Source organism: Acanthaster planci, linkage group LG09, assembly GCF_054643075.1.
Source record: "Acanthaster planci isolate LZ-2023a linkage group LG09, COTS_SCS, whole genome shotgun sequence".
Lineage (NCBI taxonomy): Eukaryota > Metazoa > Echinodermata > Asteroidea > Valvatida > Acanthasteridae > Acanthaster > Acanthaster planci.
In genome coordinates, this window is record NC_141785.1 from 12,357,294 (window position 1) to 12,382,104 (window position 24,811).

The 24,811-nt window shown below is 40.5% G+C and overlaps 1 protein-coding gene across 2 annotated transcripts; it reads left to right on the plus strand.

Moving 5' to 3' along the window:
- Positions 1-1,131: 1,131 nt before the first annotated feature.
- wsb1 (WD repeat and SOCS box containing 1) lies at positions 1,132-24,691 on the plus strand. 2 transcript variants are annotated; one of them, XM_022249448.2, is made up of 9 exons: positions 1,132-1,712; positions 5,741-5,930; positions 6,792-7,087; positions 13,606-13,835; positions 14,416-14,603; positions 15,684-15,797; positions 16,869-16,979; positions 18,036-18,210; positions 19,817-24,691. In XM_022249448.2, exons 1-8 carry the CDS (start codon positions 1,550-1,552, stop codon positions 18,202-18,204), a joined length of 1,461 nt encoding a protein of 486 aa, XP_022105140.2. In that variant the 5' UTR covers positions 1,132-1,549; the 3' UTR covers positions 18,205-18,210; positions 19,817-24,691. The 2 variants fall into 2 exon arrangements, with proteins under 2 accessions (XP_022105140.2, XP_022105141.1); XM_022249449.2 differs by lacking the exons at positions 1,132-1,712; positions 5,741-5,930 and adding an exon at positions 6,278-6,419.
- The last annotated feature ends 120 nt before the right edge of the window (positions 24,692-24,811 follow it).

Below are 24,811 nucleotides of genomic sequence, written 5' to 3' on the forward strand. Positions count from 1 at the left end.
AGAATCACCCCCCCAAAAAAGTCATGTGGCCCATTGCCAGTTTGAAAATTGATGCCTGCACTCCTTTGCAAAATAGCGCAATTTGGAGGGCCCGTTTTGTCCGATACTTACAAGAATACAAGCTGGTAGTCCTGCCCCTGGAAACTACCCAGTCCACGTTCCACGAAATGCTCTAATAGCAGAGAACATCACCGCTACAAATCGTGATTCCGTCCGTGCAGGCAATTTTGGACCTATTTACTTGCCTGCAACCGTTATGCCAAAAGAGGGTAATGCGCGGCTGCCGTCTTGTAGGTCGGTGCTTTTGTTCCACAGGGTATACACAGAGGAGGTTTCCCTGTGGAACGAAAGAATTGCACTGCATACAAGATGGCTACCGTGCAAAGCCTCTATAGATGTACGTGAATATAGTTCATGGTCCCTCATCAGAAGTACCCATGCTTGTTTCCTTGAAGTTCCCCAAACTGTTAGCCAAATAGATGCAAATCTGGAAGAGTTCTGAAAATAAATCACCAGCTCATCTCTGCAAATGCACATACAAAAGTCGACATTTACAACCACGCCCTTTTTGCCTCTTTTTTTAAGGAAACAGTGTGCTGTTGCCTACAATTTACAACGATTTCCCACTTTTCCTCATAATGCTTTGGCATCGTAGTCGCGCAAACCCACCGCCCTGTATATAAATATTTTATTTGGTTCATTAAGGACATCATTAGCCTTGCTGTAACATTTCTATTGCTTGTTATAATAAGGTTTCTTCACGAGTACTTGTCATTACGGAAATTTTGGTTTGGTTTTGATATATTTATTTATCATATACATATAGAAGCACCAAAACCCTAAAAAAAAGGACACCATTTGATTTTTCTCCCCCAACGTCATGCTGAATGATCCCGAAGCCAAATTCTTTTTTGAATTTGCCTCCCCCATTCATTTTTTTCTGAGCACATCATCATTTAGGTGGAGAAATCCTTTCAACTACACAGTCTACACATATCTGCAAGTCATTCATCGGCAACATAAACTGCGTACCAAAGATCGTACAGCGCGGCTGCTGATGGTTTTATGTACATTTACTGTACAACAAAGAAAGGCCCCTGTTGTGTACGTGCAGCTCGTCACGCGAGTGACGTGCACACGTACGTACACGTGAGATACAGAAACGCGTCGTGATTCATTAGACCGTTTCAAACTGTGAAACCGCACTGCCTCTTCAAACTGCGCAGACGCCAACAAATATCACTAGTATGCAAATCCAGGCTAAAGCATACCAGAATGGCAGTTGATACATGTACCTGGAAGAGTGGTTTCTAAATTCTAGTTAGACACAACGTCATAAGGAGATACGCTGGAATAGGAGCTCGTCGATCATCGTTGGAAAAATTCGCTCGTAGGCTAGGCCTGACAGATCTCGATCCCAACGTTAAAAGACACGCATGCGTACGCGTGGCCGTGGGTATGTGTCGTCAGAGCCACAGCCCACGACGAGCCTCCACCGTGCACAGGAACAGACTTCGCTCGATCGCCATGTTGTCGTCCGTACAGTTGCATGATCAATTTGGATCTAAGTAGCTTGAGACAACTTGGAAGGTGTCTGCTATATTACTTAGAACACACCAGTCTCGTACTTGGAGTGACCTACATTAATCCTTCATTGGCTGCTTCAAGAATTAGTATGAGCAGTTTTCAGTTTTCCACGCCGGAAAACATTGGTAGGCTACGTGACGGTGATACTTCTTTAGCCTACATGTAGGCCCTATTCATATTTCAGTATTTGATTCAGAACCTGAGATAAGGATGTCTGTGAACTGTTAGTCACATGTGTTTGTCATGTAAATTGTATGTCGTATTTTGGGGGCAGTGCTTTCAAGTAAGGTATTCAAGTTCACGTTTAGGTAGGAATGGTAAGCCTAGGTAGGCCTGCTAGTACATTAGGCCTAGGACCTACCATGCCTATCCCTACATCATACATGGAGGCCTAGGCCATGTCAGTACAGTGTGTAGGCTATTCCTGTATTAATCTGGAATCAGGTTAGCCCCACTAGTGTGGCACGGACTCTCACTCCCGATCCATCCTTGGCCCCACATCCGTATACGCAATTTTGTGTCAGCGTATTGAACATTTCGGCGCACCCACTTATCGTGGGCGCAATTTCTTTTGCACATGAACATGATTCTTGACCTTTCCACTTTCTAAAAACCATTTATTGAATTATTTCACTCACATTATTCCGGTATTTTCCAGTCTTTTTGCCTTTGTCCATTCAATCTAACCGGCACGCTCTCTCAGTCGCCATCTTTAAAATAAGGTCGTTGAGTATCACGTCACTTGACCCTTCATCGTCTTGATGGCTGTTCCATGTCAAGACATCTGAACTGCTGCCAGAGTTTTGGAAGAGCCCATTGGTTCATGTAGTATCTTATCGCTCAGTCTGCTGCCAAAGTTTTGGAAGAGCCAATTGGTTCATGTAGTATCTTATCGCTCAGTCTGTGTATTACATATGTCTTGACATGGAACAGCCGTTGCAGGCCGGCGTCACATTGACGTACCGTACCCAAGCTCCATGTGCCACGCTTTACATGCAGCACACATGTCATGCGCAAAACGGACCTTACGAAGTCGTGCGAAACGTAGAATCAATGACAACCTCTTACATATGACTGTGATGACTGTTGCTTGTTGTTCATGTATTCACAGAAATTTTATCACGGTGTGCAATTTTCATGGCAATATCTGTGGTAGCACAAATTTCAAAATTTGCACAATTTCAAAGATTGGGCTCAACCGTGCCAGACAAAAGATTTGTCAGAGTGAAATTTTGAAGTACCTAAAAACATTCTCTGCACATGTTCAGATGCTATGCTGACACCACAGCAAAAGCATCTTGAACCATGAACTGGTCAAATATCCACTGTTTTTCAATGTACATTTAGGATCCTGCTTCTATTGGAAAAATTGCTAAATGCTGCTCTGCTTCCCTGCTATTGGAATAGAGTTCCATCTAGTCACCACCTTAGACCTCATACACAATATCTATCAGCCATGACAGAAAAAGTCAGTCATTTCAGAGAAAACTTCAAATATTTTTTACTCCTTAATTAGTTTTGAGCCTTGCTCTATATTATTTGATTATTTTTATTCATATTATAAGGAAAATAAGTGGTGGCTGGATATATATGGAACTCTTTCTGGCAACAGAATAGATGTCATTTCGTTTTATTTTGTTTAGGTTTTGATATTTCAAATTTTATAAATTCATTGAAGATATGGTGCAGAAATAATTATTTGGAATGTCAAAAGGCTTTCTGGACTTAATTTGAAAACAAATTAATCAAAATGGGCAAACTTTAAGGAAAATTATTTCTATTAGGATAAATACAGTAACCTTTTTAGAGTACATGTACCTGTAGAATACAAGATCTCAAGATTAATGCAAAACTTTTTAAGAATCGGTAGACTACAGGGTGTTATTTTCATGTGCCCCTCCTTGGAAATAAAAGACTGGATCCTTTGTTTCATGCTGGTTTCTATTAGGACACATGGGTTTTTTAGTTTTGAAATTTTTTTTTTTTTTTGCCAAGAAAATTGTCAACAGTGGCCCCCTTCTTTGGCTGGTTGGTTGACTAATTAGTAATGTGTTCCTGAGGTTTTTATAGAAAATCTTTCATCCAACTCTACATTTATCCCTTGACAGGATTCAGATGTACTCAAGGACAGAATGGGTCCAATCTGGGCTTGACAAAATGAATTTTGCTCATTTTTTTAAATTTTGGATATACATCATACATTAATTACAGTTGTTTTCAACACCTGCAGTACGGTGTATTTTGTAATAGAACCCAGATGTTTCAAAAATGAAAACAATGTGTTTTGGAGGAGAAAATGATTGATTTTTTTGTTTGTTTTGTCTTGCATATTGTAGACTATTAATGTAGACATTCAAATTCTGTGCGTGTCCCCTTCGAAAATGAGGTTCTGGGTTCGTGATGTGGTTTCTTGTATTGCACAGTACAACAACATTCAGAGAATGCAATGTACATACATACATATACTGTACATTTACATGCAAAGCAGTACTGTACGCATATTTGCAGCTCAGTCCTGGAGATACATGTATGAGATTATGTGCATGGTTAATTGTGAAAATGTGTGACCCTGGGTTGAAATTAATGCATAAAATATATGAGCAGCGTTGCATGTCAAATGGGCATGACACATCCCAAGATGGACACCTGAGGATAGAAGAAAAAACACAGCCCAAATGTCTGTCCAAAAACAAAACTATTGAGTGTGGCATTTATATCAAACAACAAAACTGAGGATCTACTGTACATGTATTTGGAATGATCAATTTACATGTCCGTAAACTTGCTGAGACACTGAGAAAGAGGGTGCTCATTCTTGTGAGGGCAATGGAATACGTCAAATACATAAATACGTGTACGGTAGTTATGCCATATTTGGAGATTGCATGTCCAGACCACAACAGCATACATTTACATGAGTACTACAAAAGTGAAATCAATGCATGCACTGTACATGCACACGTATATCATCAAACATGTAGGGTGCATCTATGCATGAAATAGTATTTTTCACAAAGAAACCCACTGGGTAAATTATGACTTTTGAATTATTCAACCACGGCAAGTCAAAATGCATCCAAGGTTTTCCATATGTACATGTATATAATTGGACATCTTTGCCATTTGGCTACAAACAAACATAATTATTCACTGAAGAATACCTACAGATATGACAGACAGAGCTTTTGTATCCACTTGTATGTGATGTAAAAACAAACATGTACATGTATGTAATAGACCAGATCATGACTTGGCAGAATGTCAACATGAACTGAGACATGTACATAAATTCTTCTGTGAACTATATTTGTTTGCCATATACTTGTGTTGGGGGCCTTGCCCCTCTGCTGTTGTCAAGCCATTTTCTTTAGCTATGCCATTGGTCAGTTTTGGGGGTGTGGCTGGTTGCTCATGAATGGAACCCACTGAGGCATTTAAGGCGATCAAATAACAAAGAGTCATTATGCAACAGCATGAGCTTTGCAACCTGCATGTACATGCACAGTATAACTGTCCACAAGAATGCTGTCTGTCATTCACATGTCAGTGTAACTGTGAGCACACCACACAGTTGATTGAATCTGCAGAAATGGTTTCCCCTCACCATTAAAATCACATGCTTAGCCATGCAGATTTCTCCATTTGACTTGTCCCACAGGTCAACATGGACTCAGAATCATGTTTGTGTTTGAAATCAGGAGACTATGCTTGAAATGATGAATGCTTTACTGTGCCAGCATTAATTTGAAACACGTGCAGTATGTTACTCCATGTATGTTTACATGTTTACTGCATGCAGGGTTTAAGTCGGCATTCAAAAGCAAGGTGTCCACATTCACATACCGGTACATTTTAATTGAAGTGATAAATAAGTATCCAAGTTGCACAGGTTTTATGCTTTTTACATGTAGTTGTGTAACAAAATGGTGTCAAAAATGGCCCATGAGATGTCCAAAGATTCCCAGACACTGACTGAAATATTAATTTCCTGCCGGTCATCCTGTCACCATTACCAGATTTTGCAGGGGGATTTCTTCTTGTAAGTGACCCATAAACTGTTCCAAGTGCATACATGTCAAACAAAACCTCGATATGTAATCACTGTGATTGAGACCATCCAATAAGCCCTAATGTTTTTTTTTTTAATTTCCAGCCAAAGCACAGCCCATATGTGACCTTCGACCTCAAACTGGCAACCAGCACCAAGTCCTGGCCTTCAGGAACAGTTCGGTCAATCTTGAGACTTGGTCTGTGGCCTTTGCGCCTGACCGTTCCTACTTTGCCTGGTCATCGGGAAACTGCAAAGTTAGGCTCATTCCCTGGGACAACCAGAGAAACACTGTGTAAGTATCGGCCTCAGTCACAAGTATTTTCCCTTGTTTCTCATTTGAAAATGCACTGCCGTTAGAAAATGAAGTGATTGCTTGTTACCAAAAGTTTTTTTAACTGTTTACTGGTCACAACCAGTGCAGTAAATTGGGTCCATTAAATATGCCAGCCACAAGTCTTGTTACCTGACCATTCATTAGTAAGAGGGTAAAACGACAAAGGAATGCTTTTGTCATTGTTCATTTGAATAGCTTGCGACTTGATGGAAGACTGGATGAGCTGTGGTGGACTCATATTGTACTTGCAGGACTACAGCACTGGTCACACCTCTAGTTCCGTTTAGAACCGCAAATACTCACAAAAGAGATATTTCGCATGGGGCTACCGCAAACCTGTTACTTAACTTGCCTCCTTCATTATGAGAAACTTCAAATCTCATCTTCCTGGTCACAACCAAGAATGTATGTGTATGGTTTCCAGGAGTTTCCAACCTCGTCATGTCAGTGAGCAAGTATTCCCCTGTTTCCAGCTGCTTGCTGTTGTTCACATTGACCTTTGTGTACCGGTAGCTTTTTATGTGAGAAGAAAGTACATGTACATGAAATGTCTCCTTTTCATGGAAACTGCACCCTTGATTTCATCCTTTAACCCAGCTTTTAGGGGCTTTTAACCAAGTGTAAGTGTTTCAGCAATAAGCAATATGATGGAGGCTGGGTTTCATACAGTGATTGTTGATACCTTTTACATGTTTTTCCAAAAGCACTCTGCAAGTCACCAAAGAATTTTTTTCTGATATACGGGACTGCCTGCCCCTTTGGTTTTGACTCATTTGCAGTTTTTAACTAAAAGTTCATCCATCTAATCATGTTTTGCAGATTGGACATAACCAATGTCAGTGGCAACGTCATCCGATATGGTGACATCAACCGGCAGCAGAATCCACAGGAACAACAACAGCAGCAAGAGCAACAGCAGGTGACAAAGGACGTGAAAATCGTCCAGTGCACTGACCCTGTCTGGTCCCTGGCCTTCGGTGCCTCCAAGCCCCACAAGAAGTGGAAGCACATCAATATCAAGTACCATCACTTTGAGCACTTGGACTCCAGCTATGACTTGATCATCGCCATCGGTCTCAAGTCGGGCAAGATCATGACGGTAGACATCGCCACAGGTTGGTAGAAAGAAAAATACATGTACTTGTATACTGAGGTGGAGAAACCCATATCCTTTCAAATCATTATTGTGCCCTTTTGCAAGTACATGAATTGTCATCAAAGTTTGGAATTTATATTATAGTTTTATTTTGTACTTCATGTAACCAAGGTTAACAGTGTATGTACCGGGCACCTTAAACTTAGAAGCTACATTTCAGTCTATGAAATTTTTCACTGAAGTAGGTGCAGGCATTTTAATGTAATTTGATCATACATGTAGTTTACATAGTCAGTAGAGGCGATTTTAGACGTAGTGAACTAATACATGGTCCAATCTACTAAGGTTACCTACTAGTTAGAAATTATTTACAGGGGGATGACAAAAAAAAGGCATTTTCTGTACTTAGTCTTGGTTGGACAGAGGATGGCAATATTTTATTCAATCAAGCAGTCTGGGTAAACACTTTAAGTGTACCGTACAGGAGTTGCAATGAGTTAATTGCAGACACAATTTTTCAGCAACATTATGCTATTCTTCAGTGTGTCTGAAAACTGTTTGACATCCCAATGAGTTTCGAACTTGAGCAAAAGAGGGTGCAATTTTCTGAGCAAGGGAGGCTCCTTTTGGTCGGAACTGCATTTTACTGGTTCACAAACGACTATGAAATAAACACGTTACGGTCAAGTCGCTACCAGCAAATTGAACATTCTCAGCCTACATGTACATGGCTCCCCTTGTCTGATGGGGGGGTCTTCTGCTCAAAGCGGATTGAATTAAATGTACATGTACTTGTTTCGCTATTCAAATTGTGAATTGAAAGCATTTACGTTGAAGAGCTGATTGCCTGCTAGGATTGATGCCTACTGCTTTGTACTGACACAATATGTACATCAAGAAGAGGAAGTTTAGGCCAGCAAAATCTTTAAACTACTTGTGGGCAGGAGTTTTTGTGCACAAACCTATAAACATTGACATGTTCTGCCTGGGATGACATCACAGTTTTGCTCATGAAAATGAAAATGTTCATTAGCATGAAAAACACACTGGCAACAAAAGCTATTTGAAATAGTGAAACAAGAATTGAAAGTGAGGTTGACTGAGACACAAAGGTGCATTTTGGAGGTTTGTACCCAAAGAATACCATTGCAGCTACCCTTTAAATATTTCTTTGAAAGTTCAACCTTTTAATGTGTTGCTCTGCCGGCCATGAACAGCCATCAAAATGTGAATTCCTAACAAACCACCCGAGGGAAACACACAAGGTGAAAAATCATCAAAATCAGGAAAATGATTTTTATTTTGCTTTCATTGTTTCGTCTGGTTTCTCCCATTTTTTTTCACTGTCGTTTATGATCTGGCATTGTCCTTTTCAGGCTTTCAAACATGTAACATTTTGTCTGAGTTGCACATTTCAAGGCTACCCATGCAGTTGATGGAAATAAAACCTGTCGTAATATGTACCACATGAACACGGTTAAGTTCATTGGCTTTTTTCCAACTATGCCACAGCAGGGTGTTGTCTGTGTACATGTAGATTGCATGTACATGTAATAACATGTATTTATTCCACATTCTTGGTTGCACAGTACCCATGTTCTCCAAAAGTAATCTACCAGTATGCATATATGAACTTGACTGTATTCTCCGTGTACTGAGCTTAAATAGCCGATTTCAGGTATTTGCTGAGTGAACGTCCATGTGACCAAGTCTGAAGATCAAGTTAGACAGTTGATTGTATGCGTGCATATAACATGCACTTGATTTTGTATTGCATCATTTCATTGCAGTTGACCTAGAAAGTACATTTTACCACATGTAGTTCATTCCATATTTTGGTTCCCCTTTACTCTCTCACCCAGAATAAACAAGAGTATACCGGTGGTGTTTTTGTAGTCAAATCTTAGGCAAAGTTTCCCTGAATACTCCATGTAACAGACTCTCTGGTTTTCAAGTTGCCCTGATTGCTTGAAACTCTTAATCCTCAAACAAAATGAACAGGGCTTGGGCTTCGACATCGTAATGACCTGATTTTTGGCATGCAGCCAGAAGAAACCCCATAAATGTGAAGCATATACCGGTACATGTCTATTCTCACTGAGGTCCAGTTGTCCCATTATGCGCAAGCTTTAAAGCCAACCTAATGCTTGCCCGGAAGGGTCTCCTGGGTTTGTTTTCTTTAAAATTAGATATACAGAGGTGTCACACTAGTACCTGTAGGTACATGGACTAATTATGTTAGCACTTCACTTTTTTCAGTTTTTAAGTATGAATAATTTTTACTGCAGTAAAAACCCTTTTGGAGCACTAAGTTCTACTGGCTTTTCCACCATGATGTACATGTACTGATAAATGAATTGACAGTACAATAAAAACAGTTGCCGTCTGGACAGATTGTGGCACATTAAAACTTTCCCTGAATGAATCAAAGAATGAATCCAGACAGTTGTCATGTCTGTGGGTAGTTGAAACACTGATTACTAACTGCGGGAACCCTTTTTAAAAATTTCTTTTAATTTGCCAAAAGAATGCATAAAAATGCTAATTCACAAAGGGAATGAAGCTCCAGGTTTTCTTTGAGCAATGATCACTCCGCTAACCTTTTTTCGTAGTCTAGTGCATGTTGCATTTATTTCCTTGTCCTTGTCTTGCTTGAGTCATTTATGGAGGCAAAGAGGAAATAAATTTATTGCCCTGTTTAGTGCAGCATGTGCCCTTGCAACAGACTTGCAGGCTTTGATCTTTCCAGCGGCCACCAGCGGCCACTGCCACGAAGCCCCAGGGAATTGCCATCATGCCCTTTAAAAATAGCATGCACCTATTGGCCACTTGGTGGACGTGCCCCTTTTCAATGATCAGAAGGCCTATTTTAAAGTTGTATTCAACTTTCAAGTTACCGTTTAGCGCTAGCGCTTCTGTCAACGGCTGGCCAGCCGCACCGAGCACTATTTTTTTCACGGATGTTTTGCGTCGCCCTGTAGACAACATGGTATAGTAAACCTTTTCTTGTTAGGTACATCGTTGCTATGAACATGTACTGTTTACCCACTGCTTTGTTTCTTGCAAAAAAAAGTACTGAACATCACTAGAAGGCTTCCATTTGAATCACTGATGTACATCATGTACAATGTACACTTATTGTATTTATTTATACATACAGTGTACATACATACAGTACATCTACATGTATCTAGCCAGCAGGCTTTATGACGTACTATTATTAATCAAGACTGGGGTAAAGCCTGACAGGGAAGGGGAGGGGGGGACAAGAGATGGGGGGGTTGATAAAAATCCCAGCAGAACTTGTGCCAGAGAGCACAGTTTGGCTATTGAAAGGTACGGTGCTTACAAGCCATGCAATATGATCCCCATTGGGAACCATTGCATTGATTGCTTCCACGGGCATGACTTGAAAAAGCAGCACTTGGAGGGTACATGTACATGTACATGTACATGTATTTGAAGTGAAGCCGATTTGGAGGGTACTGGCATTTGTACCCTACCTTCTCACTCTCTTCCTCACTCTTCAACTTCCCTTGCTGCAAGCATCAATCATTTGTTTGTTGAGGGTTCATGGTCAAATTGCACAACATGACTTTCAAAAGACTGGTGTCACGAGTTTGCTGTTTGCTGAGTTTACAGGAAAGAAAACGTGACTTACACCGTGTCTCTTTAAAAAGCTGGCATTTGAATGTACATGTACATATTGTACATACATGCATGAAGGCAAAGGTTTCTAGTCGTGAACATGTAGTTGATGACAGTAGCAATGCCCAGCCTCACTGTGCTACCTGCACTACACAGGTGCACTGCTGCTAAATGATGTTACATGGTACATGTATAATATGTATAATATATGCATTAAATATTTACCGGAAAAACATGAGGTTGCCAGCTTGTTTCTTACATACATGTAAGAGGATCCAAAGCTGGTACCCTCATTTTGTTCTTTGGCCTGTTCCAGATTGTATTGGGATTGATACAAAGATTACATATACCAATAGCTAAGGCGTTGCTTGAAGGAAAAAATTTTCTGTGATTCAGAAAATTGGTTTTATCATTATCTGCAACTCTGTTCAGTCTAAAATTATCATAACACTTAAGTCATACTAAGTGTCTGTGAATATAGTGACAATAGTGACTGTGGAAAGAAGCATTTCAATGATTAATCCACTCCGCCAAACAGCCGTATCCGGCGGAAAAAGAATTGGAAGGAATTCAGCCTGTAAAATCAGTCATAATGCAGGCAACAGTAATTGACAGAAGCGATTGTTGGCCATTGCCTAAGTACAGGTAATCGGTGCAGTCCAAAGAGCTTGCATGTAAACATTGTTCAACATACCCATTTTTTTTGGAAGTTCATAGATTCCATGCCCCATGTATAGTACATGTACATGTACTTGTACCTGATAAAAATCTTATCTAGTATGACTAGCCAAAAAAGCTAAGAAGGTGGATCTGTTGGTCCAACTTTTGAAATGCATCTACCGGTAACTGTCACAGGTACTGACTCTTGAGGGTAATCTGAATGAAAGCAGAAAGATATAATGGAACAGAGCAATAGATGGAACAATAGGCTACAGTAAATACACATACCGATACAGCCATGTGTATCAAGCAAATATGACCTTTCACTCAAAATCTAAACAAAACTAGAGCAAAAAAATTAACTTTTTTTGTAATTTTGAGTTCTACAGCTTTCCGATAATACATTTTGGTGTGATTTATGATACTCCTCTGTGTATTCCCACGAGAAAGGATTTAGATACATGTACTATCATTGCCCTACAGCACATGTATCTGTTGGAAAAATGATCAGCCTTTTTTGTTCTTTGCCATGTGTACCGGTATGTACATGTACTTTGTCCTGTGCAATGGGAACAGGTGACAAATGAGTAAGTTAGACTTTGGTATTTAAACAGTCACAATCATTGGTATATGTAGTCTACACTTTCTGTTGCAAAAGACACTGTTATGAAGGCCACAGCAATGCAGAATACAAATGTACATGTAACTCCTCGCAAATTGGGATTTGCCAGACTTTAAACAGTTTTTATTCTTAGTTGGTATAAAGCTGTTTGACTGAGCCTCACCACTCTTGCCTGTACATCATTGTTTTTCAACGTTGTGTTCATAACATGGACACCACAAGCAGGTGTATACCCATGATAATAGTAATAATAATAACAAGCACTTGTAAAGCGCCATCTATCTGGCAAACCATTCCGAGGTGCTGTATTATCATTATCCCTGCATATTGGGCTCACGAATCATCTGAACCTTCCTGAAACCATCTCAGCTCCCTTGGGTGTATACTAGCCCGGTACTGTCAGTTTGGCACAAAAGGCTAAATTACCATATCCACCTGTTTTACTCCTGGGTGGAGAGAGGCACACAGGGGTAAAGTGACTTGCCCAAGATCACAATATGCTGCCACCAGCTGGATTCGAACCCCTGACCCTATGATCAGAAGCTACAAACCCTAACCACTAGGGCACATGCCTCCCATGATTGTGGCTTTACCAGTACGTCGCATACATGTACATGTACATCCACAGACAGAGACTCTTGGAACATTGGACAATGTAACCCATCAGTGGCCCTTGCAGCTACTGATTGGAAGATTAATTGTGAACAAGTTCTCTGGCGTAAACTGTTTCAGCTTAACCTCACTTTCGTAACAGTTACTGGCAGTCAGAAATTCCACTTTCCCCAGCTACACTTTAAACAAACAAGCTTGTCACCAACAATAGGGCTGAGTCAGTTTCGAATAATTCACTATTCGCAAATTGGACCTTCAATTCAATCGAATGGAATCTTACCAACCGGCAGATTGTTGATGGTTAAACCATATACTACATGTACATGTAAATCAGATTCAATAATGCACACAATTGTACATTATAATCACTACAATCGCTTCTCGTGTCTAGGAGTATGGTAACTGCAGCCATGATTTTACCAAGATGTAAATTAACGAACAATACTTCTTGCCCTGGTGAAATTGCTATTTCGTTTAAAAGTTTGTAATGAATAATGTACTTTTTAAGTCGTAAGATTTCTGTCGCTTTTCATTTGAATCTGCTTGAAACAAGCCTCCATAGTACAATTTTTCTCATATAAAACCAAAGAAAATTCACCCTTCCTGTTAATGAATTTTGCATTCGAGTATTCAGATTTGGAAAATAATACTGTATTTGAATCTTTGATAATTGATTGAATATTCGGATATTCGGCACAGTCCTGACCAACAGCCTGATAAAATGCTGGTAGGTACTGCCACTGGTCGAATTCCATCAGCAGACAAAAGCAGCCATCACAAGCAGGCAACTGGCAGATAAAATTCACTTTCATCAATCACTGACAGTTAAGCACAACTCGTCAAGTACTTTGACGTGTATGCAGGGGATTCTAGACTGTCAAAAACAGTTTGGTCCCAGAGACAACTTTGTACAGAATGGATGTTTACATGGGAGGGTTTTTACTGAAAATACATGTATTCTACCGGTATATTTCTCTGTCTTTTACAACACACAGAGCAAATTCTCCTTCTGGTGGACCACAAGGATGTCATCCGCGACCTAAAGTTCAGCCCAGACGGCAGCTTGATCCTCCTCTCTGCCTCGCGGGACCGCACCCTGAAGGTGTGGGACCTGAAGGATGATGGTAATATGGTGGTGACACTGCGGGGCCACTCCAATTGGGTGTACGCCTGTGCCTTTGCTCCGGACATGAGCATGCTGGCCTCGGTCGGCTCTCAGAAATGCGTACGTATACACCCCCCCCTAACAATGTCTGATGAGAGTTTGTCTATTGAAGGCTTGAGACTGGTTTGCACTTTAGGCAAACGTGAAAGAGAAAAGAATTTGATGCCAACAATACAGTTGCAGCAAAATTAATCTGAAAGGTGTTCAACGTTTTTTTACAAATTCGTGGTGAGAATATTTGATCCAAATCACTGAGTCTGAACCGGTCTTTAGTCAGATGGTTGTTTCTATTCTCACCACTCTTCCTTTCTGGTGATGGAAGCCAGAATTTTTTAACTGTGCCTGTCGTACTCCAGCTTAAGAAAGCGATGATGACAGTTAAGACATGATCAGCCTAAGAGGTTGGACGGAGAGCCTAAAATTAATTGCCTTGGCTGAAACTTACTGAATCAGGTAGGGACTGAGAGTCCCTGTCCATGTGTCAGCTTGGGTGAGATTCAAACCCAATTCATGAAGCTCCAGCAGATATAACAGATTGCCTACAAGAGAAACCCCGATGGGGTTATGTTTGATAGAGTGGAAGTCTATATTGGGCCCATTTTTTTTTTCTGATGCGAGACAATCTTGTTGGATCTTTCAGGTTATTGTGTGGGACATGAAGGACCGCAACCTGAGAAAGTGCAAGATACTGCGGCGGTTGACGGGGCACCATCACGACGTGGTTGCCTGTGAGTTCTCACCGGATGGAGCGCTGCTCGCCACAGCCTCCTATGACACCAGGGTGCTGCTGTGGGACCCACATCTAGGAAAACTGCTTCAAGAGTACCAGTGAGTTATTTATATTTTTCTATAAGAAGAAAATAGGTGCTTTAGGGGTATCTCGAAACCAAAGCCACCAGAATTACTTGGCTGCGGCTAATGGCTACACTCACATCTATTGGAAGTTGCTGCAGGCACTAGCAAGTGGCTACCCTAGGTGCATGCCTTATTTTCGGCCATAGCCATAACATCTGGGCTCATCTTAATTAAGAAAGCATGGGATATACTGTAAACACTGACTGTGCGTCGAGTGAATATATCGGTCCTTAAAATTGATTCCTTTATAGGCAACGGACTCACATACTGATCTTACAAAGGATGTTGGGAAGGGTTGAATTTCAACAAAGAATGTTAATTTTACAGTACTGAGTTAACCACTTGCAGCTGGGAAGCCTGGTCTCAGACACGTATTCTTTATATGTACAGCCAGTGTCTCCGAAATCGGACAAAGGGAACTTGGCCTTGTTACAAAAGACCGTACTTGTAACAAAAGACCAGGCTGCTGGGAATTACCAACATTTTTTCACTCTCAATAGCGAAGATAATCCAGCATTTTTTTGAAACAGCATACCACTGTTTGTGGCATTCAGTGCGAGTGGATTACCACCGGGGACAAAAGCGCTCCACCACCACAGCAATGAGCCACACAGTACCGCTGCACGCTAATCTGGCCTCTTTTGAAAAGATGTGTGCCAGTTTCGGGAACAAAAGAAATTTACGTAACACCACACAATCTGGGCTCTTTTTACAAGGCGGCAGGCGTCAATAGATCTTGTCTGTCAGATTAGAGTAGAAACCAGACAGTCATTTGTGTGGGTGTAAGTGTCCAGTAAATGAAGTTATGATTTTTAAAAGAATTTTGAAATAGAAAAAATGAAAAATACTCCAGCCCTGCAGAATTGATTTGATAAATGCCCCCAGCCAGAAGTGGTTAATATGCCATGACATCAAGATTAAAAGTTGATTATCATACAAAGAGATACATTAACATCAACCAAATGTGACATCTTCATATACATATATCTGGAGGCACTTAACGTTTTTCCTTTGTCTGTTTTTTGCTAATCATTGCTGTTTCTTTCTTCACAGCCATGTCTTTCCACCCCTGTCAATTGTCTTTGCTGGAGGCTGCAACAACAACTATGTAAAACACATGGCCTTCTCACCAGACGGCAGTCACTTCGCTACGGTCTGCGATGACAAGTAAGGACCGAGGAAATGCCCTAACGACTAATCATTCTGATCAACATGTCCGATATGTAATGCTTGTAGATTAATGTCCACTTGCAAACCTGTAAAATAGTACAGGCAACTTGATTTGAATTGCAGAATCTATTTGAAATGGACAATGTAGACTGAAGCAAGTTGACCCATATGTCAGAAACCATAATGACAACAACGTGTAGGTCCAGTGGACAGCAAGTGTTGAGACCTTATATCTGCTTGATTGATATTGGGGGGGCTGTGAATTATGTGGATATCGGTCAGGAAGTGTGCTTTCACCTTCATGTAAACATTCAGGAAACAGGACGCACCAGGAAGTGGCCAGCATTGAGTATCCCACTTTTGCAGATCATATTAAGAGATTGATCAATACTGAACCAAGGATACCACCAAATGGACAAAAATCCAATTCCATTAACTGCTTATCCATGAATGAGAGAGGACGGAAGTAAACCCAAAAAACTTCCACCTGAAGTCAATCAAGGAAGGTCTTGTCGAATATTTTCATCATCAGGTAGTTTTGCCACTGCTACAGTGCATGCACATAGTCATCCAGAAACAGGCACATGACCCTCTTCCCCAGAGAGCAAGTGTTCCTGTGCATGTCCCTACCAGTAATGTGCTGTCTTTCCTGGAAGAGTGTTTCAAATGAAGCAAGCACTCACCTCTTTGAGCCACACCCTGTCATTCAAATTACCTGTAGACATACCTTGTAATGTAATTTCTAGTTTGTAATTTGTCTTCCCGGGTTTCTTGATCTTTGATTTGGATATTAGAGTTTGCCCTTCACCTTGGTACATGTACTATTAGTATACATGTGCAGTGTTTACCAAGTACGTGTACGATTAAAAGTTTCTGAGAAAAACTCAGAAGCTTGCAAAGGCGGTACTCGAATACATGACCTCCTGCTCACCAGAGCAGAGTTTTACTTAAACTACTCAACCACCAAGCCGACCAGACTTGGCTGGCGTATTCTAAGTCTCACTGAGCAGTGTGTACTATGGCTGTGTTATAGATCTCTTGCATGGTTTTTCTTTTTTTCCATTCTAGGTACATTCGTTTCTGGTCCCTGTTTGACACGTCAGACCCTGTCTCAGTCTCTGATGTCCGTGGCGGTCTATGTTGCAGCTACTCAGCAGATGGGCATGTCCTCGCTACAGGGTAACTCCACCATAGAAACTAAGCTTTCAATGCCTAAATCACAGTGTTGCTGACAGGGCTAGTGTTGGCTGTGTTAGCTTATTAGAATTAGATCTGAGGTTACACTTGGGCATCCATTGTTAGTCTGTTAAATAAACCAGACATGTACATGAGTACTGTCGGGGTAAAACGTAGATTGAGCACAGCTTTTTCTGGTCTCGGAAACTTTGGTGCTTGTGTTATTGTGGATGATCTCAAGCAGTGGTTTTTGAGTGGCCAACACATTGGCTTTGTAAAGCCAACATTGGCCATGCCCATTTGACTTGAGAGAAAATAACTTGGGAACTGACTTGAACAAAGTAAGTTAATGGAACTGATGATTTTTGTTGAAATAAATACAAGATAAGGGTGTCTTTGACTTTCTGTTTCCATGGTACATTTTTTTTTTTAGATTTTCGGGGGGAGGGGGGTTAGCATATTACTACGGGATAAAAAAGGAATATGAGTCATATCCGTTTTGCAAAACATTGGTCCAATCGGCAATGAAGGATGTCGGAAAAAGTGTACAAGTAACATGTTGAATGTGATGTCAGTTACGCATTGAAAAAAAAAGACTGAATACTCGGGACTTGACTGAAGAAAATTGTACTAGTCACCTGACTTGGCTAGGAGGAAAAAATAACTTCCTACTTGATTTCTTGAAAATGCTTTGGTTACTGGTACATGTACAACACTGTTCTGTTTTGTCATGATAATCAAGCTTCATGTGGTTTAAGTTAAGTCTTGATTTGACATTTTATGCTCAGATAAAAAGAAGCAACCCAAAGGCAACATGGATAAGCACAAATGTGAATAATTGGTAAATGCCATTTATATATGGTACGCATTTGCACGAAACACGTAAGGTTTCATATCATCCAATCATGTACATGTACATTCATATTCATATTAAGTGTGAAACAGTATGAAGCAAGTATGATTGTTTGATTTTCTCACCACAAAATGTGATATGCATGCATTTATGATCGCAGTTCTAAATGGCAAGCTGAATTACATTTTTATTTCAATTTCTTACAGGACAAGAAATGGCACGGTGCATTTTTTGATGGCCCCCAAGGAGGTGCAGACCCTGCAGCACACCTGCCGCTTGGCCATCCGTCGATTGGTCCCCAACACTAACGACCTAGACATGCTGAACCTGCCACCGGGACTGAGTAGTTACCTGCGGTATGACATACTCTCCTGAGACAAAGTAAGTGTCAAGCTTGGTACGGGGTGTTTCAATAGATGCGACATGGCGGGGGGAGGGAGCTTAGTTAGACCTAGTGGAGGCTAGACAAACTGCTTGATGTGTTTGCTCAACATTACCGTCTACTTCCAATGTGAGTCATGTGTTTTGAAGTGATTTTTGAGAAATTCCCCCACTGTGTAAGAGAAACTGTCTAGCATCATCAGTACGCTGAATCCTCGGATTTTACTGAGAATGCAAAGCATTTGAATAGCTCCGATTATGTGTTACGTGTGGCTGTGCCCAGCAGCATAGCTAGGATTTTTACTAGTGTTCAATATCAATTCATCAGGGGGTAGGGGGCACCAGGAATTTGTGGGGGGTGGCACATGCCCCCCCCCCAGCCCCCTGTTGCTACAACACTGGCTGTGCCTTGTCTGAGAGTTCAAATGCAGAAATGAGCATGTGATGACTGATTGTTCCTTGGGCCAACCTGTTGGCACTTGACATTCCTACAAAATAGAATTATAAGCCTCATGTACATGATAACACCCAGTGAAAGTGCTTTTCATGTAAAGAATAAAGCAGTGGTTGAAGCATGCAAACCGTGAACAGTCCAAGTCTAGGTGAAGTTAAGTGCCGTGCATGCCAACCGTAATTGTTGGAATACAGGCCGCGGCTTATACGTTGATTTTTACGCTGAGAAATGCCCCTGTGGCTTATACTCGTAGCTGCTTGTACAGCAACATTTGAAGAATGAAATCGGTCACTGACGCTACGCCGTGCCTCAGCACAGCCTAGCCTGGGCTGCTGGCCAGCCACGCGTGCAAGCAGTGCGGCGCTCAGGGGACAAGACAGTCATGTTTTCTTTGGTCGTCGTTTACGTTCGCTCTACTCACGTGCTGGAAATAAAAGAAACCAGTCCAGAGGGACTGAATAGACTTGTAAATGTACCATAAGTACTGTTGACACCTAAAATCATGTGATGCGTTCAGTTTTTTTTTCTGTTTTGTGATTGTGGAATCCATGTTGTTTATCATTTCACTGATCAATTGATGACTGTTGAAAAAGCCCAGCCAGGACACTCATCCAGCCCGCCAAAATTGGTAATTTCAAGGACTTAAGAAAGTTTAGGTTTAATAGCAACCCTCGTTTCGCGCGCTGCTTCACTTGAAGATTGCGTGTTGGACATCGTGAGTACGATGGTGCTGCTACGGTGGTGCGGCTAATATGCCAACTTTAAATCTCAATTTGCAGATCTTTGCATGGTGCGGCTTATACTCTGCGCTGCCTATATTCTGAAAATTACGGTACTTAGCTGATAAGTCATCTTGCTACCTTCTAACTCCCTGCTTTGGATTAGAAACCCTATCTATTGGTTTTGTGTGACATGGATTCCTTTTTCCCTTCTTGATGGATTTATTTTCAGATCTGGTTATCAGGTGTTCAATGTTTTGTAATCCATCAGTTAAGGGAAACAAGTTTGCAGAAATGTAGCCATATTATATAGAATAGTCATTAATGGATTGCAGCCATGCATTTTTGACAGATTCAGGGAAAATATGTCTATCCCAAATATGTCACCCAGACAGGTGGAGTATCCCAATATTTCATTTTTTTTCCCTTCCAGGTTGCTGAATTGGACACACTTCTCAACTTCTTCAGGGTTCAAGGTTCTAACCTATGCTAATGCCTTACGAAGCCTTTTTGAATGGTGCCGTCATGTCACAGTTCAGAGTCAGGGGTCAAGGGTCACGTGAACCATGGTATGTTTATAATTGACGATAATGCCCCCCTGTGCTCCCACCTTATCTTTCCTGCAGCAAGTCAGCAGCATCATCAGGTTTGCAAGTATTTTCTGAATGCTTCCTGTCACAGTAGGATTAGACTGTAATAATGAAGTATCGTGTCAATAGCTAGAGTGTTCTAGTTATACACAGATTAGGGATAAGGCCTGCACGTATACCTATCCTGTAGAGAATGGTACAGGAATTTTACATTCTGCGGGGAATTCCCCTTTTTTTCAGTATTGGCTATTTGGATGAATTCTACTGCAGAATGTTTTGCAAATTCTTTACCCATGTCAAGAGTTCTTTCAAGTCTGTAGATTATGTGCATTGATAATCTTTGGAACGCTGCAAGTGTAGAATGTCTGAAGTATCCTCTGGTCTGAGGCAGTTTCAGTAGATCATTGGCAGACGTGTCAGTTTCAGTTCATCAAGGGCGGAATACCCCCTCAATACAAAAACCAAAGGAGTTTGTAATCAATCAGAGGGGACATACATGCATGAAGTGTTGTAAATGGAGGTTGTTTTGTATGGACGGATCCATTTTGTTGAGGAAATTGTTTCTGAGTAGCTGCTTAGCTAAAAATTAACCTGTTGCCTCCTCCTTAGATTTGGCAAAGGACCTGCCATTTTTAAACCCCCCCCCCTTTAGAAAGTGGGGTCTTCCCTAATGCCCTTTGTCAGTAATAGGAATTGTTGCCAATGCAGATTTCGGAGCTTGCCTTCTGTGTTCAGACAGACTCTTCCTTTAAAAGCAGCTGGACTCACTCAGTGTGTCTGATTACCGCACTCATGCTTACCTGTGTCTGTGTTTAAGAGAAGGACATGTGCAAGCTGGGGTTATAAAGAGTCTCGTGTTACGCAAAGAGCAGGTCACATGATTCAGTTGAGGTTTTTCCATTCTAATTTCACTACTGGTTGCTGTTTCAAAGGGACTCTCCATTCATGATATAGGAATATTTTTTGAGGGAGAGGGGCATTTTTCCTGGGGTGAATTTATCCAGTTCTCCTTGCTTTTGTAGTATACATGTAAATAGATATTTTCTAACCTTTCTATGTGACTTGCAGATGTATTGATCCAGTATTCTAACAATTTAGCGATGCTGGTGCACTTGTACTTTCCAAATTTCCATAAAACAGGGTTTTTGCAAGTCTCAAAAATCGATGATAGACATGCAAATCGGTTTCACCTGGGTTTGAACAGAAATGTTTATGTATATATGTGTATGTTCCTTGGAAGTCTGAAAATAGTGCCTAATTTTTTAACTGTCCTTTATTAACCACATTTGGCGGGATGATGTCGCACATAAGAGGACAGTATTTGAAAATGAATGGCAACAAGTCAAACACCTTCAAATGCTGACTTGACAGAGTCACCTGAATTATGCTTTACCTCATTATTTTCCTTTGTACTGTGCAACTTTCCAAGGCCCGGTCAGAGCAACCCCATACCCATGGGGTCAGCAGTGCACCCCCAAGGCTACCCACTCTCTTGTCCTGGCAATTAGATCATTTGCATAGCCAAAATTTGTGGATAAGTACATCAGTGAGAAATAGTCTGGTGCCTGATTGTGCTTTTAACCAGTGTCCGTTGTAGTACACATTGCCCAGTATAAAAACAGCGTTAGTTCTTCACAACGTGATTTATCAGAAACTGCTTCTTTTTCAAAAGACAAAAAAAAAAGAAATCTGATCCAGCTGATATGCAGTGTCACACTTCATATCAATATAATCAAAATGGAAAAGTGGGAATTATTTGACAAGGAAAGTGGATGTAACAATTCACTTCAAAAGCGAAACACGTAATGCACGTTGACATATAAATGCATGTACATGTATACTGTACAAATTGTTTCCTTGCTGCCGTTTCGAGTCAGTATACAGCAAGAAAGCGTCCTATGCATGATTTACTATCATGGAAGCCAAGCTGGAAGTGATTTTTATGAAGTAACTGCTGGGGACAAGGTGGCAGCCACAGTGGTGACAGTGGTGACAAAACCGCAGAAAACAGCCTATGTCCACTGCCATAGACTTGAGTGACAAGTCTTAACAATTTAACATGTCAGCTTAGCATGTGAATGTGCCTAGCCAGATGGTATTTTCACGTCCTCCAGAGTGAACTAGTGAAATTTTGTTGTTTGTAAAAACTCCACACTGGTATTCCAGTATTACAGCGGAGTCAACTGCAATCAGATGCTTGGAAATGGAGAATTGAACTCTGTTGAATTGAGAATAGGTTTTGCACTTGCAGTTTCATTCCACCAACACAAGATGTTCCAGCATGCTGTAAAAGCGAGCCAAAAGTGAAGTTTCAGATCAAGGGAACAGTCACAAACCCAGTGTTCTTGCAATATTCATTTTTTTTTCTTGAACTTTTTTAAGTACATTGGGTTTCCAGTTGACTTTGCTGCAGTCACTTTGCAATGTTGATTTGTGTACATATGTACATGCACTTGGAGCACCTAGTTTCTTTGTAAATACAATATCTTTGGGCTCAGAAGCAATGACAGTTTAAAGGTTGAACTAGCTCATTCGCATGATCAAACAGTATGTATTAGAATCTTATCTTCAAACTTATAAGCAAGGACAGTGCTGTGGTGCTTCAAACTGCCTGTTATTCTTTGAATTAATTTTATATACCTGATCAGAAAATCTTTGAAAAATGAAGGGATTGTGATGAAGGGGGGGTTAAGTATTTCCCTCAAAACTGTGGGGACGGCATGTACAGTTCAACCGCATTAACAAGAGGTCCTTTGGACTTTGCAGATTACGTTGTTTAACAGGAACTTTGTATTATCAGGAAGGAAAACAATCAAGAACAAAGGATTGGGATTTAAAAATTTCTGTATAACCGTAATGTTCTATAAACAGTGCTTTCATTAATGAGGTTGGGCTGTTCATGTAATTACATGTGTGCTCGTCACGTTCTGATGTTTTAAATGCATGAATTATGGCATGATATCCATATTACATGTACAGCAACACTGAAAATAATATGCCTGCCTAAGTTTAAAGGATTGATTGGTGAATTCCTTGCAGAAATATTACATGGCCTAGTGAGGTTTACTGAAGAAAGTTAGTGTGGGCACACATTTAATGCGCAGTACGCAAACAAGTTTTTGCCAAGGGTACATCCAAACTTCTAATATCATCACAAAGGAGCACATCTGAACATGGGCATAGGCAGAAATAGCCCTCACAAGTGTCTGTTATTATCTCATTCTTCAATATAAGAGGCACTCTACTTGTGTACAGGTTCTGTTTTTTTGTGTTGTTCTGTCCTTGAGCTGGATGTTATAAAATGTTTGTTCCTGGAATGTACATGTATACTCATAAAAGCAAGTCAACAAGGTGTCGTATTATATTTTCTGCAGAGTACATGTACAGTACATACACATGTATAGCAAAGAATTGTATGCGGAATATGTCAAACATCAGAACTGTCTGGTCTGTTGTCTAAGATGAAATATTACCATAGTGCCCACTTTTATTGTGGATCTGAAATATTTTATATTTTTGTCGTTGAAAGGTGTCATGAATGTCTTCAAGATGTCAATGAAATCCCAGTTTACAGCCAAGTTGTTCAGGATCTTGGCTGATTACAGAGCATTTACTGTTGACATGTTGACACACATGAACTGGACACACACATGCATAAATGTAGGCCCACATAAATTCTTGCTACCAAAGTATTGTTTGCTAATCTGCCTTATACAGGGTTTCCACATAAGAAGTATGCCAAGATAAAAATGACTAATGGCAACACTACTTTATATACATGTACGGGGAATAGAAATATATCTCTGAAAAGGGCAGATTGCCCTCTTTGCAGTGGTATACAGCTTGTGATGTTATTGACACAGATGAATGAACAAACTAGAACTGAAATTGGCACTGTCACAAGTTTGCATATTTGATTAGTAAGGCTCAACCATGCAAGTGTGCAGAATACCAAATGCCTTTGCTTTAAGAACACATTCTTGAAATTAAGGAATGTACCTAAATCAATCTAATCTGCTTCCTTTTTGCTACTCTATGCGCTGTGCCCTCCACATGGCCACCATTCCTGTCAATGCACGTCTGACATCTTAATGTAATTTTTATCTCGATATACTTTTTATGGGGACACCCTGTACAACTATCATATTATTTGGTTGAGGGTTTTTCAGCAAATGACCAGTATTTTGGATTGTATCAGTTGGTAAGCTGCAGATGATGTGACTGTTGTTTTTTTTACCTTCACTAGATAAAAGCCCTTACCGTGTAAGCAGAGAAAGTAGCAGGACTCCATACAGGAACCGTAACTTTTACAGTTTGTAAATATCACAGGTCACATCATCTGTGTCAAGGACATTTTCCAATGAGAAATGCAAAGGATTGTGACATCCCTGATAGTGTTGCGCTAAACAGGAAAAGATGAATCACTTGCAAGATCTGCCATTTCTTCGTTGATGTACCATGAAATCATTGGTACAGGTGTGTGAAGATTGAGGAGTGTTTTTTTTTAATTTGGCCTCTCAATTCATTTGCGTCTGAAAATACATGTACACTGTACATATACATGCAGCCAACAAGACATGTACAGTCCATTATTTCCATGTGTCACTAACGCAATGTGTACATTGTTTCTTCTAAGTTATATATATGTATATATTAATATGTACAGATAAAGAAGTTGGTTTCAGTAAATAAAAAAACAGCTTTGTTTTGTCTATTAATGTGCGAGGTCCAGGCTTTTTGTTCAGATGTCTTGTGAGGAAAAAATTAATCTTTGATTACCCTTTACTGGATTGGTCTTGAACATACATGTAATCCACCAAAAGAGACAGACTGGTACA